The following is a 13,570-nucleotide window of genomic DNA, read 5'->3' as shown; positions in this document are numbered from 1 at the left end:
AACGATTTGTGAGAAATATGTGAAAAACCATTGTTGGCCATTTTTTTAAAGATAGCGGCCAAAGCTCAAGTCATAATTATCAGGACTTTTTGTATGTTACTTCCAACAGTGTCCTCGATATCTGTACCAGTTTTCAAAACTTTAGGATTTCACTGCCCCCCAAATTGACCTAAAATGACTAGGCTATTGTTGCCAATTCTGTAGCCTTTATTAAATTATACTGTTCAATAAATGAATGACTTGTAGAATTGTCTATCCTACAATATTAAGTAGTGAACTTATTTTCAATGAGATAGAAATACAGAAGAAAATATCCGCCAAGAGATTGCATCAAAAAACCCTTTAGTTTAAGATGAAAGTTAAAGATAAACTTTAATCCAACTCAAAAAATAACACTTTTTGATTAACTCTTAAATTTATTTACAGGTTCAAGATGTTTTGTACACCTCCATTTACATTTGAGGGAAACCAGAATCACATTTTAAAGCCATTTACAGTGGGAGAGAAGGAAAAAAGCAGTCTGCATAACAGAAACAAACCTTTATTTTAAAAAAAAATGGTGCCAAGCATGCTGGATTTGCACATTTTTGCTGCAGGTTACTACAAAAGAATATGTTTGTAATGAGTGAGCACAACTTGTTGTGTTTTGTTTAAAGAAACTGGCTGAAACCCAAACTAATCTTTCACATGGATGAAGGAGAGGGGGCTAATTTTCACCTATCTCCCCCTTCCCTCTGCACATCACTGTGCCTCCCCAAAATAAGTCACCTGAGAGCCACACTCTATTTCCAAGAGGTGCAGTGGGCTGCAGAGGAAAGGGGAGATTGGCAAAAATTGCCCCTCTGTTGTGGATGCAAAATGTTTTTCGGCGTGCAATAGTGCGGAGGTCAGCCACTGCCCTGAGGTCCTTCCATGTGTTACTAAGTTGACTGAATGGAAAAAGTGAGAAAAAATGTATTGAAATCCTAATTTTGCTTAAGGAAACAGAATTCTTTACCAATTAAAAATATAATTGCACTATAAGCTGCACTATGACGACATGTTAGACCTATTTTTTATGGAATTCACTGCCAATTCCTTTCATTTATTGGCACAAAAATATCTTTTTAAAGAGATATTTTTAGAATGGAAACTGTAGGGTGAATGGTCTACCAATTATCAGTTCTCCCACAAAAGAGTTCAACGGAAAAAGTATATTACTAACATTTGTTTTCTCACTCTCATCCCCAATTCTAACATGTTTTAGATGCTTGAACATACTTTGCTATGTGTATTCGGACAATATAACTTGGGCTAAAAGGCTTGAACTCTTCAGCCACAAAAGTGGCATTTTATTGGAAAAGGGAATGTGACTACAAGGGACAAGAAGAGTATTCTTAAGTACTCTGATAAATACGAGCCCTATGGGAACACTGAGCGGGTCCTCAAGCAGCCATAAACACATCACTTAAAAAAATAAATCCAACAGTACAGCCAACAGCAAAGCACTGTAGTCAAAACGCTATGCCACTTAAATAAAAGTGGAAACATCTTCCAATACTGTCTCAAAGGTGACAGTACACTGTTTCCCCCACCCCCTGCTCAAAACAGTAAAATTCTACAGCATGGTTCAAAGGCAGCTAAACAGAAAAGCCCTATTATTTCTCTGCCCTCTTACCATGCTCAAAGGGATCCTGGGCACATGTATGAAGCCCAATGAAAAAATGCGTAGCTCTGTTTCAAGGATACCCATTTCCATTTTTCTGCAGTCTATATGACCTGCTAAAAACATCATTTAATTGTATTCCACTGCCTTTCTAAATGATAAATGAAGGTTTTATAAACGGAGTGAAAGGTCGTTTCTCTGCAAGCTGTAAATCCTACAGCATTTCAAGGTGTCTCAAGCTGCTAGATCACATATATCAAGCAGCTACATTGCCAATCCACAGGAAGCAGAGTGAAACCAGGGAAGATATATTAAGAATGAACTATTCTGCTTCAGTACTTGAGGTTTCCAAAGAAGCTGGACTGAACCCTGAGATTGTATGCCCTCTGTCTTTGGGAACTTCATTTGCTCCTTGCATCTAATTCTAAGGAAAGGCAAAAATTAAGTAAGATGTAACAAAAGCTCACAAGACAAATGTTTATCCTTTAAGAAATGTGATTATTACCACACACACATCAGGAGGAAAAGAAAGCTACACTGCATAAGGAGACTGCTGCATTCTTCAGAGTAATCAGTTGGAACCTTTGAAAAGGAAGCTATCATCTCACGTCCAGTTTTTTCCCCTCTAGAACAATCTGAATCTCTTTGGCATCCAAAGTCTCGTAGGTCAGTAACGCTTCTGCTAAATTCTTGTGTTCTTTTGCATGGGTCTTCAGGATATTCTTTGCCCGTTCGTACGAATCCTGTCACAATAAGGTATATTTAGAAGAATTTGCAACAAAACTAGGAATAAGTATATTCTAAACACTAAAATTAATCATTCCCAATATTTACAAGCCACAAATATTCTTTTTTGGTCTTCATGCATATCAGTAGTAAAATATTTTTTAAAGCAGGTCCCTGATCAAAAGAGCCTCACAATTTAAAACAGATAAAGAAACAAAGGAGGACAGGACAATAAAGCAACAAGGAAGTGAGGAAATGAAAAGAGAGACTGCTACTGACAGTGGAGTACTGTAAGCAGGCTCTGTTACTAACAAATGATGAAAGAAATTCCTTATAATGCACTCAGTTTTGTTCAATTTCAATAAGGTAACAAATTAAATAAGGAAACTAGCCATAAGCCATATGGTCTACTACAGGGGTTCCCAACCTTGAGGGTGATGAGAGTTGTAGTCCAACAACAGCCAGGGATCCAAGGTTGGAAAGTCAAGGACTATAAACAGCAACTCAGTCTTGATTCCCATTATGCCAGTAATGAGATATTCACAGTAGTTCTTACCTTTAACAGTGTTCTTATTTCCTGTTCAATTGCAGACTGGGTTTCAGGACTGAGTTTCCCTGTATCTGTGTAGGTCATGACACCAAGCTAACAAAAAAGGGGAAGAGAAGAAAGACAAGAGGTGTTACTACTTTCTATAGCACTTTTCAAGGAGCAAAGTGCTTTCCAATTTAAACTCTAAATATCCTGGAAGCAAGATCCACAGGACACCTACTCCCTGGAGCTGCAGATATTATTCAGGCATATGAATGCCTGTTAAGACAGGGGGCAAGGCAGGGGAACCACCCATCTGATACCAGTGATAGGTTTTAGTGAAATGAGCCATACTTCTATGAAGTTATTTTTTTTAAGGTTCTATGAATTTGTAATGCGTTCCTATCTCTTTAAAATCCTGCAAAAATTTTCACTTGTGTATCTAAGAGAAACTCCATTGCCCAAATATGGTTGCAAGGAAAAAGGAAGAAAAACAGACCTTGAACTAATGCAGATTTTGCCCCCAGGTCATACTAAGGGATATAAAAATAAAACAACTTTCTGGTACTCAGCAGAGCTCTGCCTACTGCATGGAGCCCAGATCACATGCTCTGAAGGCAGTTTACTTGGCAAGATCCCCTTGATGTCACCTGGATTCACCCTCCCTGGATCAGAGGTGAAAACAATACTTATGCAGCTTATGCACCATATACTTATGCACCATACTTATGCACCATATTCCCACACATTGTTTTAAACATTTAAGGTTCCAAGTTAAAGCCTGAGTTCCTATTTTTCAAATCGGTTTTGTATACTTGGCACAACTTGTGGTGAAAATTGTTCCCTGCTAACTGAGCAAAGAGGCACCTTTCAAAGTGGTGATTCTCTTTAAACTCACCAAGGAGAGAGCAACTGACCCTATTCAACCCCAGCACAGTATCCTTCCAGTGACTGTTGCTGATACCTTGTGTATTTTTGTGAATCCTTTGGAGATGGGGCTATACTATTATTCTTTTTCTATGTAACATGCTTTGAGAACTTTTTAGGTGAATATGGAATTAAACAACAACAGCAGCAGCCATGCCAAGAATCCCTTAATTCACTTTGTGGTATTTATTGGGCTTGTGCAGGGATACAGGTAGCAACACATTATTCTCACCCCCACTACACAGGGGCAGATGCCTCTGGGGCAAAGAGCACCAGGTAACATCTGCTGGATTTAGGGGGGCAGTCTTTTGAATTGGAACCACCTACCTGCTCTGCAGAGGCTGGGAGCATGCAGGGATGCTGGGAGGACACATGAGGGAAGCCAAGAGAGCATGCGGGGATGCTTGGAGACTCTAGTTCCTCCTGGAACTGTCCTCATGCATCCCCGTGTGCCTTCCCAAGTCCTCAGGCGTCCTTCCCGGCATGTCCTCCCAGCATCCCGCAAGCACCCTCCCTCAGTCTGGGGGTAGGGGGTTCCCATGCAACCTGCACTGGACTCAACAGGTGTTACCTGGTGCTCATTGCACCAAGAGCATCTGCCCCCACAAGGGGAGGGGGGGGGAATGTACGCATCCTATACTTGCCCACCGCATAGGCCTAATACTTATATCTTGTGAAATCCAGAAAGCTGGTGTACTGCACACACATTATTTCAATTTTTTAATCTGCCCTATTTTAAGAACCAGTGTTCCTTGTACAAGGGATTCCCAGCAGTTGTTGGCCACAACTCCCATCATCTTCACCTGCAATGGCCTTTGGCTGGGGATTAAGAGTTGTAGTCCTCAACATCTGGGAATCCCTATTGCAGGAAATATGGCTAAGAGCCCTGCCCAGGTCTGCTTCCTGCTCCACACAATGGGTCTGGCCCAGATGACTCACTGGCCAATTTCCTAATGGTGTGTTTGCATAATGAACAAAGTTGCACTAGTGCAAGATCATGTAGCTCAGTTAAATCACATTTTTGGAACTGTGCTCTTATGCAAAATGTCCCTGAAGAATATGGGAGGCATGCCACAGGTTGTGCACGTTGCCTTGTAATGCACTAGTGTCGCACTTGTCTGGAACACCAGATTTAGTGCAACTAGCTACTGCAACATCCTTGTGCTAGCCCATCTTTACAAAAGCCCAGCATTAGAACAATTAGTCTGTTATTAGCTAGGAGACTGGGCAAAGGTGATGCCACTACCCAGAGAAAAGAGAACCCCCACATACACACGGTCAGTGGAGCAGAGTGACCTCAAGCATTGGGTTTGAGCAGCTGCACAGAATGTGGCTTTGTCGCCCTGGTGGCATGAGATACCACTCAGTCTTATAAGGGAACCTGGATCTCTCTCGAGAGGCAGAGGGCCTCTCAGAAGCACACGTGGCATGCCATGGGGTAAGGAGGCTCTGGAGAAGAAAAAAGTTTAATCACTTGCCTCCCAAGGTGAGGGAAGCCATGGTGTGGGAGGACTGAAGGAAATAGCTGGTGGAAGCTCTTTCCCTTCCGTGTCTGAGGCTGTAACTAGACAAGGGCTGTAACCAGGCAAGCTGATTTGCAACAGACAAATGCAAATAAAAGCAACTGCATAGGAAGATCTAGCCCAGCTCACGAAGCCTTCACAATAAAGGTGGGGAAAGGCACAGAATAATATCTAAAACTCATGTAGGAGAGATTAAATGAGATCTTACCTTCTCACTCATACCAAACTTAGTCACCATAAGCTTAGCTATTTTAGTAGCATTATCAAAATCACTAGAAGCACCTAGATAATGGAAAAAACACACCATTAAACATTCATGAATGTAACTGAGTGTATTAGGTCAAAATACAGAGTGCTTTTCTATGATCCAAATATGATCTTCTACTGCTGCTTACTGACCTGTGGTGATATGATCACCTCCAAATATGAGCTCTTCTGCTACTCTTCCTCCCATACTAACATCCATCTGCGCAAGTAACTGGGATCTAGTTTCACTCCATCTATCATTTTCTGGTAGCAAAGATACCTAAAAGGCAAAATTATATGAGCAGAGGTCAACTTTTGTGAGGACAGTGGATTATATGTAGCTTTTAGTGCTCGATTTGATCTGCTTGAAGCAGAAGTGAAGCAGAAGAGAAGCAGAAGAATCCAGCTGCTTTGGCACTCTTCTGTTGGCTCCTCCCTGGGAAAAACTGTTCACATAAGAGCAAGTTACCAGGACATTTGCCTTGGCAAGGTACATCAAAGCTTCTCTGAAGAGTTCTGACAGAAGCACCAGAGCCATGCAATTTGCCATTCACTAGGGAGCAAGCCAGGATATGGCATTTGCTGGCTGACATGCCTGCTCTCCTTTCTATCTGTCACTGACTGTCCCAGACCTGGACCTAGAGGTTTCAAAGCCAGGGTTGGCAGAGTACACTGCAACAGAATATGCACCACTGTCCCTATGCTGGAAATACGACACAATGCCATGATGGCTGTAGGTGCTTCTTGCTGCCTTAGCAGGCCAGCAATCTGTTAAAGGCAAGAAGAAAGTGAAATACACGTGGGAATGGTTTTATACACACACACTTACACTTTAAAGGAGATAAAACACATATCCCAATTGTTTAAGTACATGATATAAAATAGGTACCCAAATCAGGGACAACTGATTTTATTGCAAGTGAACCTGCCATAATCTTCAAACTGCAAGCAGTTTTTCTTTACTATTTGTAAATGAATTCCACAGTTCTGCAATCTCTCACTCCATCAATGCTATGAAACATTTCTGGTTAAGTGTTTTGGTATTGCAGTTCTAAAATGAGCTCTCTAACACACATCAATGTGGAACACCTTTCTTGAGCCCTTTTCAGATTTTTTTTTTTTTTTTAAAGACTGAGGACGGTGTACTCATGCACAGCATCTCAAATACACACTGCTCATGGTCACAGCATTGCTCTGAAGAGGCAAATGCCGTTAAGTGGGATGGCGGGAGCTTCCACCATTGGCAGCCTGCCACAGCATTCTGGTAGCATTCTTGGATTTAAATAAAGCATCTCAAATCTAGGTACAATAATTAATACTAACAAAGCCCAATTAGGCTCCTCATAATGATTCCGTTGTGATATGGAAGTATTTTGCCAGATCTTCAATATCACAACAGCTCTGTTGTTTTCTCCAACAACACAAAGAATGAATATGATCAAAGGGCACACAAAATTGGATATTCTCTATAATCCAAAATCCTCACATGTCCAAGTGTTGGTCCTCTTGGCATAATTGTTGCTTTGTTAATTGGCATTGCATCTTTAGTATAATATGCAATGATGGCATGCCCAGACTCATGATAGGCAGTAAGTATTTTATTCTTATCATCAATTTCTACACTTCTTCGCTCAGGGCCTGCAATCAAAAGGAAAGCAAAAGGTATAAGTAGAAAGATTAAAGTTAGAATATATTTAGCATAACAGATTTAAGAAATAAAAAAATCTCCCTTGTTCTATAATTTTGAATTTAGGCATGAATCCACTAAGAAAAAAAATCCATTAAGAGATGTCATTTTATAAGGGAAGCTGTTAGGCCTTTCATATTTTCAAGCCCCACCGAAGCCTAGGCTGTCCCCCCCACCCCACCCAAAGGTTATTTAAGAGAAATATTTGATTATTCTGTCCTGCCTTAAAAACCAATAGAAAGACTTAAACAGCAGGAAGACTGAGAGCTTGTTGACAAAGTAAGGTCTTTGATTGATGGCAGTTGTGTAGGAGGCTAAGCGGAACTCCTGGACCAACAGATGCCACATTTTGGATACTACAATGAAAAATGATCCATTTCCCCACCAACCATGTCTCAAAAGATAGAGGAACACGGGGCTTTCTCTCCAGGTATAGGCAGAACTGGTGAGGCCCGTATGCACCTAAAAGGAGCTAAAGATTCTTCTGTGGCTTTCTGCACAGGCACAGAAGACCCAGTTGTGAGTGACCATGGATCCCTACAGAGATCAGTCTGAAGATTAAGCCAGAATAATATAACAAGTTAAATTTTTCACAGGAACTGGAAACGAACAGAATGAATCCTTCATGATGTGAGAAGTGCAGCGGTCGAGAAGGAACTGGAAATGTTGCCCAACATACTTCAGAGTTCACCATCACCTGTACTGCTGTGGTGTTGCACAAAAGCACTCCTGTGATAATAGGTTAAACTGCAGTGCTACCGCCATTATTGCTAATGGCTGTAGCACAGCGGAAATGCAACTGCATAATTTTACAAATTAGTGTAAGAGTGCTCTTTTTAGATGCCCGCATTAGCACAGACAATTGAAAACTGCCCGTATTACAATGTGCAGAATGCCAGTCTCTGATTTTAACTGACCATATGTATTAATCATATTGCTACAATATTTAACAGAGAGCACCCAAAATTGCTTAGCATAGCATCCTAACACCCACTCTGAAGAAATGCTAAATATCCAATCAATTTGAAAATACTTCATGATCAACGCATCTCATAATGCTGTCATAATTAAGGATGTGCACAGAATCAGTTCCATGCACTCCCAGGAGCTGGAGTTGCTTTAAGGCGCAGGGAAGCTGCTCGACTCTTCCACCAGCACTGTCTGTAAAATCACTGTCGCAGAGCGGCTGTGTACCTCCTTGCCATCCCATTCAGCGCAATACCAGAAGTGCCTGGTGCATGTGTGTGCGCGAATGTCACATGTACCAAACACTTCTGGTATCACGCTGAATGGGGCAGCAAGGAGGTACACCAACACTCCAGGACTGCGATTTTACAGACAGTGCCAGTGGGGGAAATGCGGTGGGGAAGGTAAGAGCACCCACCCCACACCTTAAAGCAACGCCTGCACCCTTCAAAGAGGCTAAAACCCGGTCTTTAGAACTTACTCAGCAATCTGGGAATGGACCAAACTGGTTCGAGCACATCCCTAGTCATAATTCCCAGACATCACACAAAAGCTTCAATCTGACTGATAAAAAACAAACATCTGGTTTCAACTATAAACCTAATTAGAATATAAAACAACCTGTTTTATTCTAGAAGAGGAAAAAGGCCTACCCATGAGAATTTTGTCCTTTGAGAATTCTAGCTCCTTCATAGTAACCATATCTTTCCCATCAACAGCAGCTTTTAATGCAGCTTGATTCACAAGGTTTTCCAGCTCAGCTCCAGAAAATCCTACTGTACCTCTTGCAATGATTTCTGCATCAATAGCTGTGTGAACAAGAATACATTGTCCTATGTCAATCTTATCTAAGAAGTTAATAATATTCTACTAGGTTAGAATGCACAGTTAACTTAGAAGTTGCAGAGTGACCGTATTTCATATTTATGTATTTACATATACCTTTCATAATAAGTGAATGATTAAGACCTACTGCCACTATTATCATAACACAGGTGAACAAGAATGGAAACCTGACTTGTTCAAGTGACAATGAGGCAGAACCAAACTACCACAGCTACTATTTAAGTGGTTAAACAACATTTCTTTCATTGAGCCTCTTGACATAGAAAGCAAGAGATTTACGATAAAAATAATGTTGGTTTTGAACTAGTAGGTAGTGCAAGAAAAGGATGATAATTATGCTTTGTCCCCACTGGTGATAGGATTCTGGACCTCAGTAACCACACATATTACGTACATATTATACAGCTAGTTGGCAACAATTTTCTTTATTTTTGTTCGAAAAGGTAGCAAATATTTATACTTACATTGATCATACTTTATTTTATTAAGATACCATTTCAGGATTTCTGTTCGGCCCCTAACATCTGGTCTGGGCACTGTAACTTGCATGTCAAAGCGGCCAGGACGTATTAAAGCACTAATTGGGGTAAATACATAAAGACAATTACATAAAGTAAATACATAAAGACAATTCTGTGAAACATTTAAAAAAAATGGTAATCACTGATAAGCAGTTGATATTGAAGAAACGAAAAGCTAAAAAAATAATAATCAAAGAACAAAGATGGGACTTTGGCAGGCATATTCCAGAATTCTACTGAAAGCTGGTCCACAAGGAAAATAACTCTCACCTCCACCCCATTTCTCGCAACCATCCTTGAGTACAGGAATCCCATTAAAAAGTGTATTTACAAACCAATTTTCCATAGATGTGCTCATAAGCACAAGATGTGCTCATGAAGTTTTCCATTACAGGACATCTAACATTACTGCCTCTGCTAAAGGGAACTAGCAAGGGTTAGTGCTCTTACAGCTGACATTACAGATTATAAAATATGATCAGGCTGTATTTGCCCCAGCACAGTGTCTCTCCAGTAGCTTTTGCTAATGTGTCTTTTTTTAGATGGTGAGGCCCTTTAGCATGGGGAACCATCTTTTCATTTTACTTGCTACGTATGTAAATGTTTTACAGAACTTTGTTGCTGAAATAATAAAAACAACAATAATAATGTCCTTCTGATTACTTACATACTCCCATCACTTCTCTACACTTTCATCATCATATATGCACAAAATCAAACCATGCAAAGTTACATTTTATGCATATATACGCACACACACATACTTATCTAATGCTTCGGGGAAGTTTGTTGCACCAATGATAATGACTCCTTCATTAGGTTTAAAGCTGGAAAAAGGGGAAAGAACATTAGTTAATACACGGAGTAAATTTCTTTTCTCATCCTCTAAGTACAATTGCAGCTCAGTAAACACTTCAGTGAGGACTCCTATGACCATTGCAAGCACCATACAGGGCATGAGCCAAAGCTTTGGAAGGCTCCAGAGTAGGGATCACTTGTGTGTTCAAAAATCTGAGGAAAACCAGAAAACAACTGAAGACCCACCCTTTTGGGGGCCAAATCTACACACACTTTTTTTTTGCGTGTACACAGGTAGGAATATTCTGCAGCAACAGCAGGAGCCATGAAGAGTTCATCGCCTGTCCCTGTCTTGCTAACCCTGCAACTGGGCTGGAGCCAACTGACACCATCTATTTATTTATTTACTGAAACTATAAAATATACCACTTCCTCCAAAGACTCTAGACGGTGAACAACAGAAATACCAACAACAATCCTCTCTCTCTCTCTCTAGGACAAATGCCAGGCGAAACAGATGTGTCTTAAGAAAGGCCTTAAAAGGGGGGGGGGCTGAACGAATTGAGGGGGGGAGAGTGTTCCAAAGAAGAGGGGCGGCCAGAGAGAAAGCCCTCCGACAGGCCCAGGTACCACACACTACACCAGGGCCCAGGAGACTAAGGAGGGCCAGCTGAAAAGACCTCACAGGACGGGATACAACTGGCTGAGAGAGGCGATCCCGGAGATATACAGGTGCTAAGCCCATAAGGCTTTTGTAGGTGATGGTTCTCATCACCTTGAATTGGACCCGGAAGCGAACAGGCAACCAGTGCAGCAACCATAAAAGAGGTGTGACACTATCAAATCTACAGCCACCCATGAGGAGGTGGGTCGCTGCATTCTGGACGAGCTGAAACTTCCGAATCATTTTCAAAGACAACCCTAGTTTGAGCGCGTTACAGTAACCCAAACGAGAGGTAACAAAGGCATGAGTTACTGTTGCCAGGGCCTGCCGGTCAAGGAAAGGGCGTAACTGGCAAACCAGACAAAGCTGGGCAAAGGAACCTCTGGCCATGGCCTCCACCTGCTGTTCAAGCAGGAGTCACGAGTCCAGGAGGACCCCCAGGTCACAAACCGTCTCTCTCAAGGAAAGCACAACCCCATCAAGAGATAAACTCACACACGGCAATTGGCCAGATTGTAAACTGAACAAGAGCAACTCGGTCTTGGAGGAACTGAGCCTGAGCCTGTTTTGGCCCATCTAGGTCCTGACAGCCTTCAGACACTGAGCCAGCACATGGACGGCATCACCTGTTTGGCCAGGGGTAGAGATATAAAGCTGAGTATCATCAGCATATTAATGAAAACTTACCCCAAACCGACGGATGACCAAGTCCAGTGGTTTCATGTAGATGTTAAAGAGAATGGGAGCAAGGACCGGGCCCTGTGGAATCCCACAAGAAAGAGGCCAGGGCGCAGAACACTCACCCCCAATCGACACCGACTGGAATTGCCCAGTAAGGTAGGACCAGAACCACTGAAGAACAGTGCCCCCAAGACCCAACCCACTTAAGCACTCTAGAAGGATAGCATGGCCAATGGTACTGAAGGCCACTGAAAGATCAAGAAGAACCAAGAGAGGCACGCTTCCCACATTAAGGTTACGATACAGGTCATCCAACAGGGCGACCAATGCTGTTTCAGTGCTGTGCTGCAGCCTAAAACCTGACTGGCAAGGATCCTGGAAGTCAGTCTCTTCCAGGACTCTCATCAACTGAGCACAAACCACCTTCTCCAAAATCTTACCAAGAAAAGGAAGATTGGAGATCGGATGGTAGTTATTCAGATTGTCAGGATTGAGAGAAGGCTTCTTCAGAAAAGGGAAGACCACCGCCTCTTTGAGGGCTGATGGAACATACCTCTCCCAAAGATAGGAATTAACCGTTTCCCCAAGCCAGGCGAGAACATTCTCCCTCGCAGCCCTAACGAGCCAGGACGGACAAAGCTCCAGGTTAGAGGTCGCTGTGCCCACGTTGGCGAGAATCCTCTCCACATCATCAGCCTCAACAAGTTCAAGGGTATCCCAGATAGTATCACAAGACCCAGTCTCTATTACCTCAATGGATACTGAGCAATTGGAATCCAACTCCAACCGGAGGTGAGCAACTTTCAGCGGAAAACCTAGCAAAAATGTCACATCATCCAGGCAGAAGGTGACCAGATTCAACCCTTCCCAGCAAAGAATGGGTTATTCATAAAATGGCTGCAGGACAGGAATCTGCTGATGCAATAAGAGCATAGAAATGAGAAGATTTCACTGCCCTTATCACCACTGTAGACTCCCGAACATGGGCAAGCAACCGTGCGCGGTCAGCTTCTGTCTCAGTATTCTTCCAGCAGCGCTCTAGGCATCTTTTGACTCGCTTCATCTCTCAAAGTTCTTCATAAAACCAAGGAAGCTGAGATCCACGAGCCCCAAGAGGCCACTCAGGAGTAATCTCATCAAGCATCCTCATAGCCCCGATGTTCCAGGCCTCAATGAGTAGCACAGGCAAGTTGTCTACCAGATTGCTGGGAAACTCCCCAAGCACCCTCTGAAAACCATTGGGATCCATAAGGCGCCTGGGGCGGACCATCCGAATAGGTCCATCCCTCATCCCTCTAGCCTTTCGACTCCAAACGTATACCCCCTTTCTTTAATGACTACATTAAAATGAATTACTAAAAAATATTAATCTTTGGGAAATGACCTTGGCCCCTGCACACCGTTACATTTGGTTCAGGGCACTGAGCTGTGCAACCCTGACATAGTGTGGAATTACACGCAGAATATTACTTGCTCAAACTATGACCTCAAGGCTTGTGCCTGCTTGTCCTCAAACATAGTTCATTGTTGTCTGAAATGAATTGAGTTTGAATTTGTCTAATCCCCTTTAAAGGAATCTATGCCAGGCACCTCATCTTATGGCTGCAAATTCAATAAGTTAATTATGCACTGTCATAAGTAGTACTCTCTTTTGTTTGTCCTGAATATACAGATACAGCGATTAAGGTGGACGACTAAACCAAGCTTTCTTGTAGGTAGGTTACAAGCAGTTACATCAGTCCACTTAAAGGCTGGATCAACAAACCTTTGCACTGATAAAACCACCTGTACCAACCCATCAATCTAACTTC

General features: G+C 42.2%; 1 protein-coding gene across 2 annotated transcripts in view; it reads right to left on the bottom strand.

Moving 5' to 3' along the window:
* Nucleotides 1-353: 353 nt before the first annotated feature.
* YME1L1 (YME1 like 1 ATPase) overlaps nt 354-13,570 on the bottom strand; it is a 55,114-nt gene continuing 41,897 nt past the window's right edge. For both annotated transcript variants that reach the window (XM_053262468.1, XM_053262469.1), the window contains exons 12-19: nt 10,381-10,443; nt 9,560-9,672; nt 8,903-9,058; nt 7,083-7,234; nt 5,750-5,876; nt 5,559-5,632; nt 2,928-3,014; nt 354-2,388 (exon numbers count right to left, since the gene is read on the bottom strand). In XM_053262468.1, the coding sequence (XP_053118443.1) occupies nt 2,245-2,388; nt 2,928-3,014; nt 5,559-5,632; nt 5,750-5,876; nt 7,083-7,234; nt 8,903-9,058; nt 9,560-9,672; nt 10,381-10,443 (916 nt within the window). In that variant the 3' untranslated portion in view covers nt 354-2,244. The remainder of the gene's footprint in view (nt 2,389-2,927; nt 3,015-5,558; nt 5,633-5,749; nt 5,877-7,082; nt 7,235-8,902; nt 9,059-9,559; nt 9,673-10,380; nt 10,444-13,570) is intronic.

The sequence above is a fragment of the Hemicordylus capensis genome, chromosome 6 (genome assembly GCF_027244095.1).
Source record: "Hemicordylus capensis ecotype Gifberg chromosome 6, rHemCap1.1.pri, whole genome shotgun sequence".
NCBI lineage: Eukaryota > Metazoa > Chordata > Lepidosauria > Squamata > Cordylidae > Hemicordylus > Hemicordylus capensis.
This window is presented reverse-complemented; position numbering and strand designations above follow the sequence as displayed.